Source organism: Hyperolius riggenbachi, chromosome 1 (assembly GCF_040937935.1).
Source record: "Hyperolius riggenbachi isolate aHypRig1 chromosome 1, aHypRig1.pri, whole genome shotgun sequence".
NCBI lineage: Eukaryota > Metazoa > Chordata > Amphibia > Anura > Hyperoliidae > Hyperolius > Hyperolius riggenbachi.
This window is the reverse complement of record NC_090646.1, coordinates 587,493,882-587,520,056: the sequence shown is the minus strand read 5'-3', so window position 1 is coordinate 587,520,056 and position 26,175 is coordinate 587,493,882. Positions and strand designations below refer to the sequence as shown.

Sequence of the window (26,175 nt, the reverse complement as noted above, 5' to 3'; positions counted from 1 at the left end):
CTAATCACTGGCTGTTACTGCTGCTGGCACAATGAGGGTTACTAATCAGTGGCAGCTGCTAATGGCTTTTACTGTTGCTGGCATAGTGGTTGCTGCTTCTGGCACAGGTGTAGCTACTGCTATACTGGGCCCGCTCCTCCTTCACACCATGTCTGAAGTTCTGCTTCCCCTCTTCCTCACATTGGCAACTCGGCACTGCAAACCTCAACAATTATAATGATGTGATCGGCTAGTCGCAACGCTTGGTCTCCAAGAAGTCACTGCTCTGCCTCCCTACCCTGCTCACCCGTAGTCTAAGTGTTTACTGTAAAACTATAGAAAATGGCCACCAAAGCCTGCATTCGCAGACGTGTTTTCCAGTGTAACAAATGTCAGAGCGCAGACACCAGCTGCCATTTTTTTTGTAGTCTTCTAGCAAACACTGAGACTACTGAAGAGCAGAGGGGGAGGCAGAGCAGCGATTTCTGGTGAGGGGGACTTCCTAATGAAGTGAACCAGCCGTATGAGGACAACAGTTGATGCATGCAGCACCCCAGAAACAGTCTAAGATCCACATGCAATTACAAAATAAAACAAGCAATGGTGGCTACTACAAAAGGAACTGCGGCCCGTGTGCCGGGCTTTGAACATCCCTGCTCTGGACTGTAAGCTCACCAGGGCAGGGACCTCCTAGTGACAATGGGGGTGGACAGATCATATTTTAGCAGACGTGCAATTCTCCACCGACTTTCATTGGATGTGCAGCTAATGCATTTTCACCCATTTGCATGTACATTTTAGTGTGAGCCCTGCCTCAGTGAAAACTACATGCCCAAAGCATCCCATGTTAAATCCTTTTTTTAAATTCAGTTTTAATGAAGTGTCAAAATGAGACTCGCTGTGTGAACAGCTATGGAAGATGCAGACGATGTTGTGCAAACACATGAACACAAGCATCTGCTTACTTCTCTATGTGTGTTGATCCAAGGCCCAGAGAAATGTTTAGGAAGTTATGCCAAGAGATCTCAGAAAATAGGAGTGACAGCAGAGCCCTCTGCTGGTAAAGATCGGTACAGTTTGTAATTCCAAGTGCTTGCAGCATCTTCTCGGTTACTTTCCCAATGCCTGGAACCTGCAGCAATAAAGCAGATCACATGTTACAGACAGCTGGCTGCATTGGACAGGATGTAAAACAAAACAGTAACTGCTAGTGAGTAAAGACATTGCTTAAACAGCGTTAAGTACCGTATGTGATAAAAGGAATCTTTGCCAATCTTATATCCACTCAACTACAGGGAAGATTCCCAAGCCCCCCCCCCCCCCCCCCCCATTTCTTGTCTAACAAATCTATTATACTTTTTTTCTGAGGTTATGACCTCAAAATCAACAGTGACTTGTCCCCCATAGCGCTTTAAAATGCAGTGTTCTCAGGCCTATAACTATAATCCTCAGGGCCCTTTCACACTGAGGCGGTGCATGCAGTAAATTTACAGCACCCCACTGCTGCCTAATGAAAGAATATGGGGTAGTTCACACTCCCCACGTTGCGGTACACTGCGCCGGAAGTGCCCTATTTAACGAGCGTCCATACCTATGTCTCTGTGCGGCTTCTGCCGTGGACCAGAAGACATGTAAGTCTATGGTAACGCGCAGTTTTCAGCGTCGCGCATACACGGAAGAGTATTTTAGCAATATGCTTTCGCGCATATCATCAAATGCCAAAAAGGAAGGGAGCGTCGCTTCCTGCTTCGCCGGATGCCAGATGGGGGATTACGAGTATTAACGTGGTGATCCCCAAGGGCTTGTTTTTGGTGGTCGCACCGCCAACCTGCAATGTGAAGTCGGCCAGAGTCAAAAATAAATCTTTAAAGTGGACCTGAACTCTCGCACAGGACTGAAGGAAAACATAGAAAAATGCACCCTGTATGTATTCAGAGAGTTTAGGCTGTCCAATTCCCCCTCATTTGTGTAATTTGATCCCCCCGTGTCACATGACTGCCTATGGCAAATAAGCAGATAAGTCCATTTGAAAATACAGGCTGTTAACAATATGTCTGCTTCCATGAATCAGGAAGTAGAAACTGTGCAGATTTATTTTAGGATTTGTATCAGCTGTAACAAATACATGTTTTTCTGTAAAGGTTATTATGCTGTTGTGCATCATTTAGAGCAGAGAGGAGGTCTGAGTTCAGGTACACATTAAAGAGGAACTTTAGCAAAAAGGAGGAAATAAATAAATCAATGCATTGCAAAGTGAGGAATAAAAAAAATAAATAAAAAAAAAGGGGGATCAAGAAACGATTGATATTCAGCATGCAATTTCTTCATATCGTTTGATGCACAATCAGCCTGCATGTAAACACATGTGAGCACAGCATAGATGAGATTTCAGCAGCTTCTCCCTTCTCAGCCCCCTGTCACCCTGAACTGCTCTCATCAGTGAGGAGCATGAATGTGGGAAGGGAGATGACAAGCTTCCTTCTCGTAGGCAATGCACCAAGTAGAGCCAGTCTGGCTGAGATAAGATTTATTACAGCAGAAACATTAAGGATTAGATTGGAATGCTTACAATGCAGGGTTAGGTTGCAGGCTGCGCAGGACGCTCCCGGTGATGGGAGCGCGATCGAGGACGCACACAGCCAGGGCCATGCATGCGCAGTGGCTATTGACTGGCTGAGTAGCTGAAAATGAAACTGTCGTTGCCGGGGACTGGAGGATCGGTTTGTCCCGGCGCGGGCACATGGCAGCCGCAGGTGGCCAGTAGAAGCCCCAGGTAAGTTAAACTGGCTTTTTTGTTTGAGTTTGGGCCCGTTTCCACTTGCGAAGTGATGCAAGTGTGGCTACGCAGCCGCATCGCATCACTTCCGCCACCGGCCGCATCACTTCCGCATCTCTCGATGCGGAAGTGTATTGGGGAGATGGGACACGGCTGCGGGCATTGCGGCCATGAGAAAATCTGCAGCATGCTGCAGAATATCGGACCGCTCCGCGCCGCACAACATGCACGCAGTGGAAACTATTCCACTGGCGTGCATGTGTTTCAGCACACCTGCGGTGCGATGCGGCTATGTAGCCGCATCGCACCGCTCCTAGTGGAAACGAGCCCTTAAGGTTGACTTTAAGGGCAGTTTAACATGATATACGACGTGCTGGCTGTCATTCCTGCACCATACCTGGTTAAACTTCTTTGTTTCCACCTAGGCCACTTCTAGTAACAATGCGGCCCTGGGGCAAATTTAACCCGGGGGGGCCTCAATAGATATCCCCAACCAAAAAGCGTCAGTAGGAGCCCTATGTTGTAGCCAGATTTCAAACCCCCCCCCCCCCCTAATCATCCCCTAACTTAACTGTTGCTCATTGGGGTCCCTGCAATGTCTCAACCTGGATTTTTGTAATTCTAGCTGTGTCTTTATTTACACCATAGTAGCAGAAAACACACAACGTTTTAGCCTCACGGCCTTTATTTTTAAACGTTAGGACCCCTACAGGCTCTGGGGCCCTGAGGCAATTGCTCCCTTTGCCTTTATGGTAGCGCCAGCCCCGGTTTCCCCAAGTGTTTCTGAAGATGAGCACACTTTTCACTTGGCCTGTCACGCCTGCCTACAAGTGTGTTTCCAGATAACAGTAGATCTACTCCCAAAGGGAAAGAGGTTTCTGGACTTATCTACAAAGCGGGTGAGAGCCTCAACATCTGACAAATGTTGAAACAACTATCTTCTCCCAATAATGGGCTCTTCAAATCAATCAGAAGTTTTAAAACCTAAACTGTGAAGCAAGAGGATTATTGAATCACAACTTATTGGTCCGACAACCGTTTCTGCTACGTGCCCACCATGACAACTGATTGCAGACAGATCTGCATTGCCTATGAGGCATCCCTATTTTTTCCTCAAGAACGTGAATGGCAGGCAAACAGGTATGTTTCGTTTCCAGGGACAACAAAGGGAAAATTTGCATATTCAGCAATGATGCATTGTGGGAGACATCATATGCTCACTCCAACCTGAATAATTGCAAATACCTAATGTTTTAAGAAGGCACATTTTTGTTTTGCAAAGAATTTTTAGTAAGGGGACTTTTTGGTCCTTTTTAGCTCCTTACACACTCCTAGGAGTTCTGATTCACCACGAGCTTGCTGGGTAATCTGTAACTCAAGTCTAACAGTATGCAATGGCTTAACGATTTTCCTTGCCAACAGATTTTATTTATTTATTGTGCACAATTGTATATTATTATAAAATAATACAGGGAATGAAGTATACATTTTTATCTTGTAAAAGCAAATGACTAAATAACAGTACAGAAGAAATATTCAAACTTAAAGGATTTCAGGAACAGAATACAGCAGTACAGTAGTTTTTATTCAAGAAATCCCCTTCAGAAAAGAAGACCCTTATTTAAATTTTAAGCTTTAACCTACTTCTTATCTAACTTAGGTGACAATGAGAACGTTAAAGTGGATATTCTGGTACATCGAGACTTTCTATATCAGGTCAACCGGGTCTTAAAAGATCACAGAAAAGGGCATTATCCTTTAAGGTGGCTTGGAAGTCAACCATCTAATATCCGCCATTATTTATGCCTGCCGAAGTTGAAATAATCTAGAACCTTTGAAAAAAAAATAGCTAAAACAGAAAAATCCTGATATCATAGTTGGAGCAGACTTAAGCTCTACTTTCTGCTTTACATGAGATATAAAATCATTAATAATTCCCCAATCCTTAGTAAAAATTCAAACACCCTTGAGAAAATGTAGAGAGTTCCTGAGAAGACTCTATGGAGAGATGGAGAGTTCTCAATGTGACTAGATTTTCATCTTTTTTCTCACATACCAGATACCAACCCAACTGCAATCTCAGATCTGTTCATGAGCTTATTTTGTCCTCCTCTAGAATCACCTCCTCACATTTACGTATACAAGATTTCTCACCTGCCTCACCCCTCCTCTGGAATGCCTTTCCACAGCACTTTTTTCCGAAAAGCATATGCTCTAACTTAGGCCATTCCCCGTTTGATCTCCCGCCAAGTTATACTCCTTACTAGATAATCTAAACACACACTGCCTGAAAGGATACTGCATACTTCCCCACCTCTTGTTTCCCCCATTCCTTTAGATTGTAAGCTCCCAAGGGCAGGGCTCTCTCACTCTTTTGTATCTTGGAAATTGTTATTTGTCTTTAGCTTGCACTCTCTTATACATTGTATTCATCATGTTACATTTGTCATTGTAATGATCAATTCTGTATTTTGTACCAGTGTCCATATTATTTTTATTATTATTATTTAGTATTTATATAGCGCCAACATCTTACGCAGCGCTGTACAGTATATATATTGTCTTGTCACTAACTGTCCCTCAAAGGAGCTCACAATCTAGTCCCTACCATTGTCATATGTCTATGTATATACCATGTATGTATTGTAGTCTAGGGACAAATTTAGGGGGGAGCCAATTAACTTATCTGTATGTTTTTGAGGTGTGGGAGGAAACCGGAATGCCTGGAGGAAACCCACGCAGCCATGGGGAGAACATACAAACTCCTTTCAGATAGTGCCCTGGCTGGGATTCGAACCGGGGACCCAGCGCTGCAAGGCAAGAGCGCTAACCACTAAGCCACCGTGCTGCCCATATTTCATGTATATCATTGTCTGTATCATTATATATCCCATGTCTGTTTTCTCCTTTTGTACAGTGCCACAGAATATGCTGGCGCTTTATAAGTCAATAATAATACATATCCAAGACTTGATTATATCCTAGTTAATACTACCCGAGACACTGGCATCCAAAATACTGCAAATGAAAGGGTAGAATCTCAAATTGTATAAAAAAATTATACAACTCATTAGGGATGGCAATGCTTAGGAGAATTCATAGAGCAGCATGTGATCAGTCTGATCAGCTGATAGATGTGTAAGGCTCTAATTTGCTGTGATGACTTCCTCGTTTAACACATGATAATGATCAGCAATTCAGAACTTTATCAGCAGATCAAACTGATCACATGCTTTTCCATGAGTTCCAAGTATTGCCATCCCTATAACTCATTACTTGATGGTACTGAGCTGCATTCTGATCTTCTGAAAGACATGACCATCATCCAGTAGAATAGCAATAGGAGATGCAGAAGTTGCAACCGCACCGGGGCCCTTGGGACAGAGGGGCCCATTAGGGACTGTCCTTCAACCATCTAATCAGATTTTTATTGGTGCTATGATGATAATGAACCCCTCTATATGCACACGGAATAGTGGTAATCCTAAACATTCTATTTCCTTACTCTGATTACACCTCTCTGACACTGCAGCGGTTCTGGAGCTCCATACCAACAGAGTGCTTGGGGACCCACACAAAACTCGCACCGGGTCCAAAGCTCCTTAGTTACGCCACTGCCATCATCTCCTCCATCAGCAGTCCTGTCACTGATTTTTTTTTTCCTTTTTATTACATGAAAGATTCAGAGTTTTGTGAGAGGCAAACATTTGTCATTAGCTTCCTCAAGGGAAAAAAATACCATTTACAATCAGTTTCTGTTCCAGAAGATTGTTGGTAAGCCGAAATTTTTTTTAAAGAGACTCTGTAACAAAAAAAAGTTCCCCTGGGGGGTACTCACCTCGGGAGGGGGAAGCCTCAGGTTCCCAATGAGGCTTCCCCCTCCCCTGTAGCTGCAGGCAATCCAGCGCTGGCTCCCACGAAGTCTCTACGGCAATCCTGGCTCGACAAGCCTGACAAGCTACATTTATTTACCTTCCCGGCTCCAGCGGGGGTGCTGTTGCGGCTCTCAGCACGGAGATAGGCGGAAATAGCTGATCTTCGTCGGGTCCGCTCTACTACGCAGGTGCATGAGACTTGCGCCTGCGCAGTAGTGCGGCCTGACAAAGATCGGCTATTTCCTCCTATCTCTGAGCGGAGAGCCGATACTGCGCCTGCGCTGGAGCTGGGAAGGTAAATATTTACATACCCGCCATTCCGGGAGCTTTTCTGCCGCCGCAGTGGGACAGAGGAGGACGGGGAAGCCTCAATAGGATCCACAGGCTTCCCCCACCCGAAGTGAGTACCCCCCAGGGAAACCTTTTCTCGTTACAGATTTTCTTTAAGTCGAGTCAAGTGTTATACAGCATATAGTGAAATGTGGATAAATTATTTACTTTCAGAAATCTCTGGATTTGGACATATAGTATAAACTGTTTTTTATTGTTTTTAATGTTCCTTTAATTTGCATGTAACATGTAACAACAAAAATATGTGATAACAAAAGCAGTATTGTATATTTGGTACATGGAGAAAACTGTATCTTTGAGTTGTTTGTAAGTAGGGGACTGTCTGTACAGCAAAGAAAATAGTGGATCTTTAATATGATTTGAGAGTTGAAACGTTGGCACGAAAAGGAGTTAAAGAGACTCTGAAGTTTCTTAAAAATCCTTTTTTCATCCCAAAATATTGTTTAACATATTAGCCCTAACTAAATTGCTGCATCCCCACCGCTGTACACTATCTAAATCCCCCCAAACTCGCCCTCCCTCTCCCCTGCAAAATCCACAACTTTCTTGTTCGTGGATTTTGCTGCCCTGTGCGCTTCCGTGAGAGGCAGAGCTATGAGCTGCAGCTCTACCTCTACACGTGTCTAATATGTTAAACAATATTTTGGGATAAAAAAAGGATTTTTAAGAGACTTCGGTGTCTCTTTAACCCCCTTGGCGGTATGAAAAATACCGCCAGGGGGCAGCGCAGCAGTTTTTTTAAAAAAAAAATTTTTTAAATCATGTAGCGAGCCCAGGGCTCGCTACATGATAGCCGCTGCTCAGCGGCATCCCCCCGCCCGCTTCGATCACTGATTGGCCAGGCAGCGCACGGGATCTGGGGGGGCGCACCGCACCGGATAGCGGCGATCGGGCGCGGCGGCGGCGATCGGGGTGCGGCGGCGGCGATCGGGGTGCTGGCGCAGCTAGCAAAGTGTTAGCTGCGTCCAGCAAAAAAAATAAAAATTTAAATCGGCCCAGCAGGGCCTGAGCGGCACCCTCCGGCGGCTTACCCCGTGTCACACACGGGGTTACCGCTAAGGAGGTTAAAAGATGACAGAATTACTAAAAAGGTACAAGGGAAGAAAAATGAAAATTGTTACTGGAGAAAAAAAGTTGAACAATTCTTGCTATATAACCACAGCAAAAAAAAAACAACCAAACTCTGAGAAATGTTCCAAACTGCTCAGTGGGAGATAATATTAGGCTGACAACAGGGACTACAAACTATCTAAACCAACAGAAAACCACTGTGATCATCTTAAGTGTTAACGATTAGAAGGATTTTGTTCATTTTCCTTTCTTTACCTACCCAGCTATTGACTCTCTGTATTAGGGTACAGTATGTTATTGGAACAATAGAGTTATTTAATGTGTTAATAAAATCTAGTCTGTAACTCACTTAGTTACAAAATATCATAATACTACTAGTAGTGTCTGGATAGTGTACTGGTTAAGGGCTCTGCTTCTGACACAGGAGACCAGGGTTTGAATCTTGGCCGCTTCCTGTTCCATCACCTATTCAGTAAGGAAACCTTGGGCAATACTCCCCAACACTGCTACTACCTTCTGAGCACATGCTACTGGCAGTAGCTTTTGCACCTTTGAGGCTGCCAGATGAAAAGCGCAATATAAATGTTATGTGTCTTGTCTAAGTAAGTAATGCAGTTTTGAGTTTTCTAAAGTACAGTTGACAGTCCAGCTGTCCTGGAATATATACATTTTAAGTCACACAGTCTTCTGACCCAGAGCATTCTGGGAGAATGAATATTGTTCCCACAATGATTCACCTTGCCAGCAATTAAGATGTTGCCACCTGTGATTAATCACTATGAGGGCTGGGACCCACTGGAGCGTTTCTGGCAGCGTTTTGGAATCGCTTTGAATCGCTAGCGATTTCCCATAATGCTTTGCCAATGTAAGTGGGTGGAGCAGATCCCACTGGAGCGATAGCGATTAGGGAAATTTGCAATGGCAGGACAAGCAGTATTTTGGGAACATTCCTATTCTAATGTATTGTATAGGAGCTGGGAAATCCCCTACAAAATCCCTTACAAAAAGCTTCTACAAATCGCTAGCAGTCTGAAGGGTTTCATCGGAACCCACCAGACCGCACTCAACGTGAAAGCACCATAGGAATAATGTTACATTGTCCATAGAGATGCAATGCAATGGGCACAGAGCCCCTCTCTGCCAATCCCTCCATTGGTTACCAGTTGCCCAAAGGATCCAGTTTAAACTTCTCACGCTTGCATACAAAGCTCTACACAAGCTATCGCCTCCATACATTTCCTCTTTAATCTCCAGATACCTCCCCGCCCGGACCCTCCGTTCCTCACAGGAGACCTTTTTGTCCTCCAGCCTAGTCACCTCCTCTCACTCTCGCATCCAAGACTTCTCACGGGCTATCCCTTTCCTTTGGAACTCTCTCCCTCAGCTTGTTCGTCATGCCACGAGTCTGGAAACCTTTAAACGTACTCTGAAAAAACACCTGTTCAGACAAGCCTATAATTTGCTATAGGAAGCACTGAAGGCACACTAGCTCACCCACTAACCCCTGTGTTTCCTTCCCTGTTGTTTCCTCCCCACTACCCTCTAGATTGTAAGCTCACAAGGGCAGGGACCTCCTCCTAGTGTTTCTCATACTGCTGTAATTTTAACATATGTACATGTACCAACTACACATCAACTATGTATGTATTTGTATTTTTTATTCTATTCAATGTAATCACTGTACAGTGTCGTATTTCTTATGTATATTTGTTCCCCATTATTTGTTTGTACTATGTACAGCTCTACGGAAGATGTTGGCGCTATATAAATAAAAAAAAAAATAATAATAATAATAGACATACCGGTAACTGTAGGAGGGAAACAAAAAAACACAAAAAAATATTAAACACTGATTGATAAAAAAAAACAGCGGTCAAGGTTTAATATTCCACCAAGACTTAAGCAAAAAGTATTGACTGCCCTCAAAAAATATATGCATATCATAAGATTAAAAAAACTATGTGCATCTAAAAATACCCTGTATATTATTATTAGGTACTTATCCGTTAGCCGGGCGCATCCTCTAGGTGGCGACAAAACTCCACCAGAGTTACATCTTTCCCTACTATCCATGTCGGCCTGGAGGGGGAATATTAATTAGCGCCACCTGCCGGATGCGCCCGGCTAACGGATAAGTACCTATTATTATTATTATGTGTGGTAAAAGTGTCTCCTGAAGAAATAGCTCAATAAATAAATCCTATATACTGGTAATACCTGGAAAGGAAGCGGATTAATAAACAAGGTTGTCTCACCTTCCTGATTGGCAAGTCTTTGATGAAGTCCATTACCGCCTGTCTGTCATGAGGAATTATGTACTGGCCGTTAGGCTTATTCTTGTCGCTGCAAACTTTTGCCAGCATCATATTTGGAGCAATGCCTGGATGCAAACATAATGCGTAATGAGTGTGTGATGAACTTAATTACCCATAAGCCTAATTACAACTGACTTACCAATCCAAGAGTGAACATCACCCTGCAGATCAGGTGAAGCATTGATTGGCAGAGTGTCAAACACAGCCGAGATGAGTAGCTAAACGACTGCTGGCACGATATCAGGCAATGCAACTCTGATTACAGCGTAGGGTTAACAAAATAGCTCACTATTCAAGAGTAAAGCTACCCTTGTTAACCACTATACAAAAGAAAATGACAAACGTGTGAAAAGCTAGCCATAGCCTTGATACTTGAGTTTGTAGACAACAGGGCCCATTTGCAATTAACTTTTTCTCCTGAGTTTTCTCCCAGGTGATATTTTTAAACTTTTCAATAAAATGCCCGTTAAGCCACCAGAAAGCAAGGAAATATTTAAAGCAATTTTGATAGTATTTTTTCACCTACTTTTTAAGTTGAAAAGTGCTGGAAAGGTCTCCTAGGAAAAAGCTCAGGTGAAAAAGTTAATTGCATATGGTCCCTTGTGCGCAACAATCTATGGTAGTCCCGTCATCAGCAGACTAGTTCCTAGACAATGTAAAGCTATATTTTCAGAAACAGTGCAATGTCTGATGAAAGCATACCAGATGATATTAGCAGTCAAACTTTAGCCAAAGATGGAGAAATGAGGCCCCTGGATAACTCTTTTGAATTTGAAAACAAAGAAAACCCTGAGAATCCCCCATGAGGAGATGGACTAGCCCAAAACCTGTCGGTTCTGTCAGATTTCAACTGCCTACTTTTTTTTTTTTTTTTTGCGATAGTGGGCCTTGAGGCTGCTTTCACAGTGGGACGTTACAGGCGCACGTTAGAGCAGCTTGTAACGCACCCCCACCGCACAGCAATGAAAAATCAATGGGCTGTTCACAGTGCCCACGTTGCATTACACAGTAACGCTTCACGTCAAGACAACGTACTGCATGCAGTACTTTATACACGGCTAAGCCGAGGTAGACTGTTTGCACACGCTCAGTACGGGTGTTTTTTTTTATTTTAGGGGCGGAGAGGAGGCGGGGAGAGGCCGCTACGTAGCCAGGCACATGGCTACTTGGCATTCACTGCACTTGCAGTGTTTACTCTTTGGAGCGGCCGCTGATTGGCTGGCGGGACCACGTGATGTGTAGAGCTCCGCTCACGTGGTCTCAGCAGCGCCTCCGACAGAGCAGGCGCACCAAGAGCTGCTTGTAACGCGACTCTTGGTAGCGTCCTGCTCCAACACCACCAGGCGTTGCGTTAGGGGCACGTTATGTGCCCTATAACGTCCCCTAAACGCAACGTCCTGGTATATAAGTAGCCTTAAGGCTAGTACACACTAGCAATTTTGATTGACCAATGATTGCTCAATTTTACCACCTCCATGTAGTATGGCCATTTACCTATATAATCTGCATAGAATTGAAAATCTGTTTGGCCCTTATACTACATGGAGGTGGTAAAATGGAGCAATCATTGGTCAATCAAAATTGCTAGTGTGTACTAGCCTTTAAGGTTTCCCGAACACATACATGCAAAAATGACGCCGGGAAGTATGGGCGCAGGGAGAAGTTGAAAACCATCTCACCCTTCTCCTGCAAAAGTCCCGGCAGCGTTAGTTACTATTCCCCCTCCAGGCTGCGATATACGCGGAAAGACGTTATTTGGCTGCCAGCTATTTCTAGCAGCCGAATTACACTGTTTTTAAAGTAATTTGGGCTCATTCTTTTGACGACACCTAAAATTACGGTCTGAGCACCGCTATAGTCGTAATTTACGTTACGGCCTATGGCACCGCATTTTTCATCTTCTCTTTAAAACCTTTTCAACACTCTGCAATTGGAAAAGTACCTTAGGTGAAAAAGTACTATCAAAATTATTTTTAGTATTTTCTTGCTCGCTGGTGGCTTTAACCAGCCTGGCGGTATGGACGAGCTCAGCTCGTCCATCACCGCCGGAGGCTGCCGCTCAGGCCCTGCTGGGCCGATTTTCTTCAAATAAAGAGCAGCACACGCAGCCGGCACTTTGCCAGCCGCGTGTGCTGCCTGATCGCCGCCGCTCTGCGGCGATCCGCCGCGAGCATTGGCGATAGAGGGTCCCCCCAGCCGCCTGAGCCCAGCGTAGCCGGAACAAAAAGTTCCGGCCAGCGCTAAGGGCTGGATCGGAGGCGGCTGACGTCAGGACGTCGGCTGACGTCCATGACGTCACTCCGCTCGTCGCTATGGCAACGATCTAAGCAAAACAAGGAAGGCCGATCATTGCGGCCTTCCTTGTTTATTCTGGGCGCCGGAGGCGATCGGAAGAACGCCTCCGGAGCGCCCTCTAGTGGGCTTTTATGCAGCCAACTTTCAGTTGGCTGCATGAAATAGTTTTTTTTTTATTAAAAAAAAACCCTCCCGCAGCCTCCCTGGCGATCTTATCAGAACGCCAGGGTGGTTAAAGAGTAACTGTCAGGCTGCAAAAGCTAATTTAAACCTCTATTCTCCTGTGTTAAACAGTTTAGAAGGAAGCAAAAAAAGGCAATACTGAAGTTAAAAATCTCTCTTACTTTTGATGTGTGCTGAACAGCAAGGATGTTAGACCCAAGCTCTTAAAAGGACGACAGGCCGCATACCATACTGCAAAGCATTCTGGGGCTGCTTGGGTCCTCCCCTCAGCTGCTAGTGAGAAGTTACAGTCTCATGTTACAACAGCCAGCACTGAAAAATCTCCGGGCAGAGTATACTGCATGAGTCCGCTATTGTTCCTAGCCACATGGCTAATTAATATTCACTGCACAGTAGTGTTGTATTTTTTCTGAGTGGAATCATCAGGAAGCAGGCAGGACATGACGACACATTTGGCTTCATAGGAGACAGACAAACATGGAACCTGCCATGAGCTGTCAGGAGCATCAATCTCTGCATATACTATATAAAAATTCTGTGAAATCCAAACGTGGACAGTGAAATGCATATGTAATGTAAGTACAGCCAATCTTTAGCTACTGATATATGTGTTTTTTTTCTCTGAGACCTTATACCTAACAGCTCCTCTTTAAAGGTTTTATTTTGAAGTTGTGAAAATATCACCTAGGAGAAAAGGTGCATTGCATATGAGCTCGAGACTACAAAAACTCAATGGCATATGCGATTAACCCACCTATGTTATGTGCCACAACTTCAATCCTGAAAAGAATTTCAGTCCCTTATCAAAGCGATCCTTAATAGCATTCCACCATGAGAAAATGTTCATCGTGTAAAGGTGTTAGGCATATATTGTGCAATTGGTCAGTTAAAGAGAAACCGTAACTGTAACACCCGCTGTTTCCCATGAGAAATCTTTTCCTTTTCACAAACGGATCATCAGGGGGCTCTGATATTGTGGTGAAACCTCTCCTACAGTGGGATGTCAGGACTATGGTCCTGACAGTTTCCTGTCCGTGAGCCTTGTTGCATTGTGGGAAATAACAGCTGTTTACAGCTGTTTCCAATTGCCAAAAAAGCAAGCAGAATCTCGTTCCACTGACATCACCTGCCAGCAGTAAAGATGTCACCATATGATAAATGTCAGAATGTAAATCAGGCAGAGGGAAGTTATTACAATGGGCAAACACTGACTAAATCATTTATACCGTAAGTATTGTAAAAAATGAAGCACTTTTTTTATTACATTATTTTCACTGGAGTTCCTCTTTAAGGCTTGTACAGACTATATTATTGCCAGCCAAAACAATAATTTGATTCAGGCTGACTTTTTTGCTCTAGCCTGTATTGGCTCATGTATGTTTAGCTTGGCTGAGCATTATATATTGTACTATGTAGTGGGCAGGGGGGAAGAGAGCCCAAAGGCTCCCTGGATTGCCATGAGACAAGGCTTTCAGCTAAAAAAAAAAAAAAAAATCTACAGTGGTCCTAGTGATCGAATGATCATTCCAGCTGCATAATTCTGACTATTGGTATGGGCCAGGGCTGGCCTTACCCTTAAAAAGAATGAGAGAAGATAAGGAGAGGTGGGTATAAGGCAATAACCCCAGAATGTGCAAGGCTGTGACTACCTAGTCCTCCTGCCCCACAACACAGTGAGTTTACGTATACAGGGACAAAAACTACAATAGAAAGTGGTGTACAACAGGGATGCTGAACTCCAGTCCTCAACAACCAAAGTCCTCACACATTTTTGGCAAAGAAAGTAATTTATTGACCTCGGGGACTGGAGTTCAACACGTGAGGTGTATAGCTATGAAGGTTATATAAAATCAAAACTATGAGGGTTAGTTCACACTGTGGGGTGCTTCTAGAGAGCTTTTCAGCAAATCAGCAAATCACAGTGACAAATATATCCCTATAGGAAAATACTCCCAGCAGCGTTTTTGATTTGCATGAATTGCAAATGTGCTGCATGCAGCATTTTAGGGGTTGAACGGGATGCAATTAGGTATCATTCTCATGAGCAGGAAATGCAAAATTCAGGCAAAATTACAATATTTTGTGCCACAAAATCACAATTGCAATCGGGAGATTGTGAAGTTAAGTGACAAGACAATATACTCTGTACAGTGCTGCGGAAGATGTCAACGCTATATAAATACTAAATAATAATACTATAATGCCGGCATGTCACTGACTGTCCCTCAGAGGAGCTCACAATCGAATCCCTACCATAGTCATATGTACATCATAGTTTACAGCCAATTTTAGGGGGAAGCCAATTAACTTATCTGTATGCTTTTGGGATGTGGGAGGAAACCAGAGTACCCGGATGAAACCCACGCAGACACGGAGAGAACATACAAACTCCTTGCAGATAGTGCACTGGCTGGACTTCGAAAAGGGGTCCCAGCGCTGCCAGGCAAAAGTGCTATCCACTACGCCAACGTGATGTATACTGTATAGATATATAGTGTGTGTGTGTGGTGTGTGTGGTGTGTGTGGTTGTGTGTGGTTGTGTGTGGTTGTGTGTGGTTGTGTGTGGGTGTGTGTGGGTGTGTGTGGGTGTGTGTGGTTGTGTGTGGTTGTGTGTGGTTGTGTGTGTGTGTGTGTGTGTGTGTGTGTGTGGTTTGACAAATCATGGTCGACACTCACTTATTGCCTGTTTCCAACTAACTTTAATAAAATTAATTATGTAAAACAAACTAAACACAGAATCAGCAAGAAATATTAAGGCAGCATATATTTCATGTTTGCTACTGGAGGTCTGTTCTACTTTGCATCTCGGGCCCAGCTGCAGCCAAGCACAATTCATCTGCTTTGTTTGCTGTTCCTACAGCTGTCAGAGAACTACAGGTTTCCCTCCCATTGGAATCAAAACACATGTTTTGACAGACATGCTGTGTGGTCATCAATGGGAAACATAGCATGGAAAAATGAACTCCGGTGAGGTGTGACTCCAGGGAGGTAATCTCACCTTTGTTCCTCTGGTCCTGTGATTTGCCAGCTGCAATGTTTTGTTCTGAAAACTGCTCAGATCAGCCACGCCAACACATCATTTCTTTAGGCGGATACTTTATTCTATAGGGATCCATGAAGCACATCACAAAGACGCTGGTTTATCAAGATAGACGCAAAGAGAACCATACCAAAAAATGAGTAATTGCTCTGAGCAACCAAAAAACATAAATGAGATAAAAAAATGTTACGGTAGCCGTACACCTGACTATTATGGGCAGATACGACAAAGAGAAAAATGTATCTCATTTTTTTTTTTCAATGGGGGCAGGGATAAATGCTAATGATTTATACATTGATATCCAGCATATTGGTTGGATCACTGTGATCTAATCCACTAGAAATGGATGTGGCAAACAATGCCTGATTGATTTCCATCTGAAACTGATTGAATCGGTTGATCGCAGATATCAGTCAATTGGCAGTGGGTCGGGAGCACAGCGGTATCAGCCCCATGCAATGCTGGCAGCGGAGCTTACGCTCACCTGTCTGTCGGCGTGTCTTCTCTCCATAGCAGCCGGTGCTCCTCTATGTGTCCCGTTGCAAACGTTAGAGGCCCTGTGTGTACATGGTCACATAAGGTACATGCCACCAGGCCTCTAGTGTTTAGCCTTTAGTGTTTGTTATGGGACACATGCGAAAATGAAAAACTACCGGGAGGGTCACCCTGGCAGGGATAGAAAGAAGACATGCGGCATGGACAGGTGAGTATAAGCTCCACTGCTCACACATTGCATGGCCCGTGGGGTGAAGTGGGGATGAGGACATAGATGGGCGTGACCTGGGGAGCCTGGCAGGCACTGCGCAGCTCCACAGAATATCATGCTGAAATCTGCTGAAAATCTATGTACAATGTGTGGAGGGATTCGATCTGTCTCAGATCAGATCTGATGGTCAAATCTGGTGGCCATCTATTAGTGCAGAGTTCCCCAACCCTGTCCTCAAGGCCCACCAACAGTACATATTTTGCAGGAAACCACACACAATCACAGGTGAGGTAATTAGTGTTGCAGCAGAGCTGATTAACGTCTTCTGTGGATTTAGTGGGTGGGCCTTGAGGACAGGGTTGGGGAACACTGTATAGTGCATGGCCACCTTTACATTCAGTAACTACAAGGATATCATCACTTACATTTAAAAATACACTGGAAGTACTTTTTAATACACATGACTCCGCCCCCTCTCCGTACCGTGCTTTTGATGTGCCCATTAGGCTCGGTAAGCAGTGGTTAGAGATACACGATTCTTTTAAAATGCATTGAAGGCAATCTCCAAGGCAAAATAATAAAGCAATACTATAAAGAAAGCTATACAGAACCTGCAGCTAAAAAGTGCCCTATGGGGTCATTACCGTGGGAGGGAGAAGCCTCTGGATCCTAAAGAGGGCTCCCTCGTCCTCCTCAGCAGCCGTTCCAGCTGTGGGAGCCCTGTATGTGGACGCAGGAGAACTGGTCATTTGTATGCTGCAGTGAATATATTTTAGTGGTCTGTTGTAAACTGTGAGCGCCAGCCTCTGATATATCAGCCTTTTTTTATGTGCAGAGGGGGCGAACCAGTGGGAGAATTTTGAAGGAAACACCTCAGTATCAGCGCGTGGTGTGTTTACATACGCATGTCAGAGCCTTGCGCTAGCTTTGTCCCGCTCGGCCCTCTTCATCAATAGCTGGGCTGGATCGGGTCCACACTACTGCATAAACGTGAGCTGCCTGCTCAGTAACGCGGATCCGATGAGGGCCAGCTATTTCCCCCAGAGCGGAATGGTGGTAGTGCGCATGCACATGGAGGCCACACTTTGGAGGTCCCAGCGGTGGAAGGGGTCAGCGGAGAACCACGGAAGAAGTCTCTTTAGGAGACAGAGGCTTACCCCTCCTGAAGTTAAGGCCTGTTTTCACTACACGCAGATTCTGGGTGCAGAAAAGCTCCAATAAATGCCTATGGGACCGTTTCCACTGAACGTTGCTTTTCTGATGCAGAAAAGTTATGGATGGCATGTTGCAGATTTCTGCATCATGCATCCATTTCCCATACAATGATATTCTATAGCCACATCCAGATGGTAGTCATACAGATGCAAACTGCTTTGGCAAGCACTGCCACCTCTCTCTGCGGACTCAAAATATATATGCAAATCTCATAGGTTTGCTTTAAAACATTGTTTCTCAACCTGGGGTTCGCGGACTTCCGGGGTACATCAGCACCTGTCAGGGGGTCCCCCAGGGGCTGCAGACAAAATGGCGGATCTTGCCCCCCCAGGAGTGAAGTAGGAGGCACATATGCAAACTGTTGTAATTCCTACACCGTTCACCTGATTTGAATGTAAATACCCTCAAATTAAAGCTGACAGTCTGCAGTTAAAGAACATTGTGTTCGTTTCATTTCATATCCATTGTGGTTGTGCATAGAGACAAAAATGTTAGAATTGTTTCAATGTCCCAGTGGACCTGACTGTAAATGATCAGGACAACCAGGCAATTTGCATTGTTGAAAAGGAAATAAATATAGTAGCCTCCACATCCCTCTAACTTCAGGCGCGCTTTGAGAGAGTTTTAGGGTTAACCATGGGGATTGGTGGGAAGTTAGAGTCAGGCATTGAACAGGAGGTTTGAAACTGACACAACATTCAATAAAAATGTTTTTTCTACTTTTTATTACTCAAACAAGTAATGTTGTCTGTCTACAAATTACAAGTTCCCAAATTATCTTGCCCTGCAAGCTGCCATTGCATTTTTTTCCAGCTGCTTTTTATTATATATTAAAATCTTCTAGTGAGCTGTTCTGAACTGTGTGTAAGCCTGAAGCAGAGAAAGCTTCTCAGAGAGTGTTTTGAGTTGTTTAGACACAAATGTAACAACACTGGAATGTAAACAAAGATACTGTTGTCTACAGTCTGGATGTGGATGTGGATTTCAAGCTGTTTCAGTGATGTTCTAGTAATTATTTTTCTGGGATAGTAGCATTAAAGCTGTAAAGGTGGCCATACATCAGGTGACTTGGCGGCTGATCGATTATCCAGTTCTATTATTATAATCGAATTGGATGAAAGTCGGTGCTGCCAAGTGCATGCCCGACCCACAAAGCGACCAATTTCGGGACGGAAATTGGTCGCATTGTCGTTAGCGCATGCTGCAAGTTGTTGGGCCAAAGTTGGTTGGTCGGGTGCGTGGCGGGAACGGCGTGCAATTACCCGACGATCGATGAAACCACCCGCCGCTTCATCTCTGTGCCCCCCTAATGCCCGCAGTGCCAAGGTGTATACATTACCTGTCTGTGGCCTCCACGTGTCCCCCTCTGCCCCGGGCGCATTTTCCTTTTCTGCATACATGCGCGCCCCACGTGGTTTCCTGGTAAGTGTACACATGTGACGTCACACACGTGCGCCCTTACTAAGAAACCACGAGGGCGCGCGTGTATGCAGAAAAGGAGAAGGCGCCCGGATCGATTTCAGCATGAAATGGATTGTGAATCGGCCTGTGGTGTATGGGCAGCTTTGAGAGATTTGTCTCTTGGTCGAATCTGACAATCTTAAGGAATCTTTTAGAGCAAAGTAGAAATGCTGACTTTCAGACCACTTTCAAATACATCTGACTAGCTGCAACTTTTTGCCATAGAAAGCCATTAGCAGATTACTTCTCACACAGAATTCTGAATCCATTGGTGTCAAAATTGAGACAGTACAGTAATTAAGTAACCAGTAGTGATGGTCATGTCTAGGAGAACTCATGGAGAAGCATAGGATTTGTTTGAGTAGCTGAGAGATTTGAAAAGTTCTGACTTGCTGTGAAAACATCCTGCATTAGCACATGATCATGATTACCAAATCAGAGACTTGCATATCCATCACCTGACCAAACTGATCACATGCTTCTCCATGTGTTCTACATATGACCATTACTAGTCACCAGCACTCTCACCTTGTTGCACTAGTTTCACAAGGTGGATTTCTGGTGGCCAGGTATTTTCCGCACAGAGTTTGTATATTCTTTTCATATGTTGAACGGGCTTACTCTGGGCAATCTGGTTCCCTCCCACACCCCAGAAACTTACTGGTAGGTTGGCTGGACTCCCCCCTCCCAGTCACACAAATTGGCCCTAGATATGGCAAGGACATTGGATTGTGCGCTCCAGTGAGGGATAGTTAGCGAACCTGTGAAATTCAATGCACTCTAAAAATCTGTGGAATATATGCCGGTGTTATATAAATGAATGATAATATTAAACCCCACGTTACATAAATTAACAATAATAAACCCTCATTAAATAAATGACAGATGATGACTCACCGCAAAAACAACTCTTCTATAAATAATAATAAAATGACCCAGCAATCAAGCATGACATTTAGTATTTAGACTTATTCAGACCACACAGTGTACCTGCTGGGTGACGCTAATAAAGCCTGGCATTCATCCTGGGCAGCTGGCTGCCTGCTGCCGAGCTCTGATGACAGGATCTGTTTATCTGAATATGTCCAAATCTTCCAGCAGGCCACGGTGACCGGCTCACGGTTTCACACTGTGCTTGTTACAGAAGAGGCTGCAGCACTGCCTGCAACTCACATTAAGGGAACAGCTCCCAAATTCAGATTACTTGATGCCTTTTCAAAACAGCTTTTATCAGAGCACTGTGGAGGCTTCTATTGCTGTCCTCATCAAAATGCTAAGGTGCCCATACATCGGAAGATGTATGGGCAGATCGACAAAGTGACAGATCTCTCTCTGGTCCAATCTGATCGGAGACAGATCTGTTGCCTGACCATACACAGCAGGCCGATTCCCGATCCATTTCAGCATGAAATCTCTTGTGAATCGGCCTTGTTACGCTGAATTTGCCGCCTCAAAGCCCCCCACCCGGAGCCCCGTGCAGTATACGTTACCTTTCCGAGTCTGCCGCTGGCTTTGTCTTCATTCACGCGCCTCACGTGGTTGCCGTCACACACGTGGCCACATTATGATGGCAACCATGTGTATGAAGATGGAGCCAGCGGTGGACACGACCGGTACAGTATACGGCACTGGGCACTGGAAGCGGAATAGACCAGCATTGAATAAACAAACACCATTCACCACAGCATTGGCACATTGCCACTGAAAAAATGCAGGGCCGGGGAGTCGGAGTTGGAGTCGAGGAGTCGGAGCAATTTTGGGTACATGGAGTGGGAGTTGGAGTCGGCGTCAGCGATTTCATAACCTGAGGAGTCGGATGATTTCCACAGCCCTGGTAAGTATTAGACTAAGGAGTCCAAGTTGAAGAGTCGCAGCCATTTTGGGTTCCCGGAGTCGGAGGTTTCATAAACTGAGGAGTCGGAAGATTTTTGTACCGACTCCACAGCCCTGAAAAAATGTGAGGCCTATGCCATTAAGGGCTAACTGTACTCACACTAGATTTTTAGCTGAAACAATTATAAACTGATCATTTCAGGTGTTGAAAAAAATCTAGTGTTTGTACGTAGCTCAACCGCCTCGGGACCACCGATAGTTTAAACTATTGCTGCCTAAGCCTGATGTGGCGCAGTTTTAACGACAGCAGCTCCTTAGAACGGGACGAATACTGCATCCAAGGTGGTACAGATCTCCACTGTTTAAAGACAGTGGAGTTTCGTGCATTGGTCAGGCGCAGTTTTAATTGGATCCTGACCACCTGATCACTGTGAGCCAATCACAGAGATCGGAAAATGAAACATTAAAAAAATGCCTCTGGTCCTTAAAGGGACCATAGGCCTTGGTACAAAATGGGTAAAAGTGTACCTGACGTGAAAAAAGTTAGACACCTCAATAATGCGAAGCCTCTGGATAGTTCAGAGGCTTTTCTGATTCTCCTACAACCCACTGTTCCAGCACAGGATCCCACCAAACCTATTCAATAAAAGCTTGTCGATTAGGTTTCTTGTGGGCATGCTCTCGGCAGAGGATGAGCACATCTGAATTGGGCGTATGAAAGAAAGGCCCACCCAGTAAAATGAAGCACTTATAGCAAGGACGAAAAGAGCTGTGCACAAGTGGTTTCGTTCTATTGGCCATGCACAAATCTTACTTTTCCAGTCTGGATGCACTGGACCCGCATTTCCACACAGGAGTGTGGCCAGAAAAAGAGGGATCCTGTGGTGGGCTCAATGAGGATCCGGGTGAGTATCCGACGAGGATACTGAGCTGAGTATCTAACTTTTAATGCCCCTCCATTATGGCCTTGTTCACATTATAAAAGGAAGATGACGGCACAGTTCGCCAAAAACGCATGCAGCAGTGTGTTATCGAAATGTTCTCAAAATCTCATATATCACAGCACAATAAAGATTGTCAGACAGTAAACTTCTGATGTTCTTGCGTATTGCACACCATACATGATGCTAAAATGCGTATGGGTGTGAAAGAGGCCATACAGGTCTGCTTTAGAGCGGACCTAAACTCAGAACGCGTACGAGAGGTATCGGCGCAGGAGACTTGGGCACAGGATACAGCCGGTATATGGCTGCTGCACAAGTTCCTGGCTGTGTTAAACACTATTCCCCCTCCGGCCGCCATGGATGGTGGGAGCCGAATTATTGTGTTTTAAAAGTAACTTCAGCTCCGTCTTCTGACGGCGCCGGAGTTACTTTGTGTGCGCTGCTATAGCTGTAATTCCTATTACGGCCTATAGTGGCGCCGGCTGCGCCCAAATCTCCCTGCGCTGGATTAACAGTGTTCGCTCAGAACTTCCTCTCTACTCTAAAAGATAAGCAACAACATTATAACCTTTATAAAACATGTATTTGCTAAAGCTGATACAAATCCTGCAATAAATCTGCAGTGTGTTTTCTTCCTGCTTTCATGGAAGCAGACACAGGGTTAACATCCTGTGTTTACAAATTAGCTACTCTCCCATGGCAGCCAGATGACAAATTACAACTTGTGACTAGTCACAGAAGAGGGGGTATTAGACAGACTAAACTCTCTAAATACGTATAGGGAGCATGTCTCTAGGTTTTCTTTCTGTCCTGTGCACTTTAAATGCGTCGGCTGAAATTAGCAGACATTGCACTCTAGTGCATATGGGATATTCTGTAGATGGTAAGTTGCCCATAGCTCCTTGCTGACCTACATTCTGCAGACTTTCAGTTTCAGATCTATGGGAACCTAAAGAGCAGTCAAAGTCTCACTAGAACAACCATTTTAGAAACATAAATAACTTTTTACAGGCAGTAAACAATTTCTCCAATATAGAAATCAGAAAAAACATGTCTGGAACAAGATGTAAACTCTGAAGTGAATAATATAACAGCACACAGCATGCTGTGAAAAACTGATCAGGACATAATCGAGAAGGTGACAGTTAATTCGCTTGTAAAGTGTTACTGCGCTATTCATTAAGTCAGCGGGGAAAGGGATTGGCTGCAGCTGTGGAAGTAAACAGTAAAATGGAAAGCAGCTGTTGCCAGGTAACGGGACAGAGTCTCTAGCAGCAGAGTGTTCAGTATAACCATTGACCGACGAGAACACAAACATTGGGAGGGGTCATGTCATAACAAAACTTACAAAAATACACAACTATTGTCTACGGGCTGCGGCCCACAGCAGGTTTTAGGCAAGTTATTCTGCAGTTTGTTTTCACTGCAAGAGCTCCATGGATAGGATATTAAACATACATTAAGGCACTGCAGGGTGGCTTGCTTTGTACGCACACTTGAGCAAGATAAAAAGCAATAATTACGTGAAATATGAAGTATGCAGACTGGTCATGGTGCATTTAAAAAGGAAACATCCAAATTCAGTTTTTTGCTTTTTGAGCTGATGCCCACTTAGCAGCACTTTCCAATGCCAGTGATTGCTAAAGTGCAGCAACGGTTGAACCCTATGGGGGTGGATTCACAGCAGCGTTGCATTTGAGGTGCAATCACAAAATTGCTGCCTGCTGCATTTTTGTCGCCATCCTGAACCAACCTCGATATATGCTAGAGTAGGAACAAATATATATATTTATATTAAAAAATACTGCTGTAAGGATCATCGGGTCACCCCTGCCGCCTCTGGACCTCCTACACACCACCTGATTGAGGTCTAGGGCAGTGCTGTGAAACTTTGCGGGCATAGAGGGCCGTTTTTTTTCAGGCCACATGGTGGAGGGCCGGCAGCCCCCCCGGGGGAAAGAAGAAAAAAAAAATCAGCAGGTTCCCCACAAAATGCACTCAGGTTGGCTGCAGATGTCCCCACAAAATGCACTCAGGTTGGCTGCAGATGTCCCCACAAAATGCACTCAGGTTGGCTGCAGATGTCCCCACAAAATGCACTCAGGTTGGCTGCAGATGTCCCCACAAAATGCACTCAGGTTGGCTGCAGATGTCCCCACAAAATGCACTCAGGTTGGCTGCAGATGTCCCCACAAAATGCACTCAGGTTGGCTGCAGATGTCCCCACAAAATGCACTCAGGTTGGCTGCAGATTTCCCCACAAAATGCACTCAGGTTGGCTGCAGATGTCCCCACAAAATGCTGTCAGATTGGATGCAGATGTCCCCACAAAATGCTGTCAGATTGGCTGCAGATGTCCCCACAAAATGCACTCAGGTTGGCTGCAGATTTCCCTACAAAATGCACTCAGGTTGGCTGCAGTTGTCCCCACAAAATGCACACAGGTTGCCTGCAGATGTCTCCACAAAACGCACACAGGTTTGCTGCAGATGTCTCCACAAAATGCACGCAGGTTGGCTGCAGATGTCTCCACAAAATGCACGCAGGTTGGCTGCAGATGTCTCCACAAAATGTACACAGGTTGGCTGCAGATGTCTCCACAAAATGCACGCAGGTTGGCTGCAGATGTCTCCACAAAATGCACACAGGTTGGCTGCAGATGTCCCCACAAAATGCATGCAGATTGGCTGCAGATGTCCCCACAAAATGCACACAGGTTGGCTGCAGATGTCCCCACAAAATGCACGCAGGTTGGCTGCAGATGTCCCCACAAAACGCCGTCAGATTGGCGGCTATAATGTAATATTTCCAGCTCCCCTCGTTCCCCCTTGCTGCCGCCGCCTCACCTCTCAGATCGGACCGGGCAGGAGATAGGAAGGAACCAGCCACACCAGCGCACAGCAGCCGCGCGGTGAATTTAAATGAGGGAAGTGACATCATCGGTCACGTCCAGCATTTAAAGTCCCCCGTGCGGCTGCCATGCACCGGTGTGGCTGGTTCCTTCCCATCTCCTGCCCACCGCCGATCTAAGAGGTGAGGCGGCGGCAGCAGCAAGGGGAACGAGGGGAGGGGAGTGGAGGGGGGCTGTTATTACATTATAGCCGAGGAATGGGGGAAACTTTAAAAAAAAATCCCCTCAGCTCTGGGGACTCGTGGGCTAACACTGGCACAGCCGCGGGGGCCGCAGCAGAAGGCCTGGCGGGCCGGATGCGGCCCGCCAGTTGGACAGCACTGGTCTAGGGCAAACAAGATACTGAATGGCCCCGCCCACCCTGGAAGCCCGTCGCCTCAGAACCATCTCCACAAGAACCACCAGGCACAGGAACTCCTCTTTCCCCAAGCGGTCCTTCTCCTGAACGCTAACACCCTCTCATGCATAACTCCATAGATCTTCCATTCTTGCTTCCTGGTGTCCCCTGCTGTATGCTCCCTCTCGATCTTAAAGGGAGTTTGAAGCCATTTTCAAAATAAAAAAACAGATACTCACCTATGTAGAGGGAAGGCTATGGGCCCTATAGAGCCTTACAATTCCTCTCCTGGTCTCTGCGTTCCCCCCCCCCCCCCCCCCTCTTGGGCTGCTCGCTTCTGGCTGTTCTGGCTTTGGAAGTTTATGGAAGCACCCGGGCTTCTGAAGACTGGCCGCTCCGTACTGTGCACTGAGTTGTTTACCAATATAAATGTTTTACAATATTCATTTATAAAATTACTGATAGTCAGTGTTTGCCCATTGTAAAATCATTGCTCTCCCTGATTTACATTCAGAATTTTATCACAGGCGGCAACTTCTGTAGTCCTTCCAGGTGATCTCTGCAGAATGTTCATTTACTCAGAGTTCTAAAGCCAGTACAAAAACATGGATGGTCTCCCAGTATGCCCTAGGGGGCGAACTCGGCATAATAAACCGCCTAGGCTAAGGCTCATTGGGATTGCAAGGCTACATACCAATATATTGCAATATATAGCTATAGGACGGGTCTCTGATGCTGAAACCATAAAAGTGGCTATCCGGAATAATTAACTGCATTCTACTCTCCAGTATGTTGTTACAGTTCCTCTTTAATTCTATAATATCACTATAGTTTTGAAGAACTACAAAATCCTCTAGAAAGCCATTTGCAGGTTTATGGTACT

At 45.1% G+C, this 26,175-nt stretch overlaps 1 protein-coding gene across 5 annotated transcripts in view; it reads right to left on the bottom strand.

Moving 5' to 3' along the window:
• The window catches only part of POLK (DNA polymerase kappa), a 151,634-nt gene that overhangs the window by 34,912 nt on the left and 90,547 nt on the right, over positions 1 to 26,175 (bottom strand). For all 5 annotated transcript variants that reach the window (XM_068248729.1, XM_068248759.1, XM_068248768.1 and 2 more), the window contains 2 exons: positions 10,308 to 10,432; positions 945 to 1,111 (listed from right to left, as the gene is read on the bottom strand). In XM_068248729.1, coding sequence (XP_068104830.1) covers positions 945 to 1,111; positions 10,308 to 10,432 — 292 coding nt within the window. The remainder of the gene's footprint in view (positions 1 to 944; positions 1,112 to 10,307; positions 10,433 to 26,175) is intronic.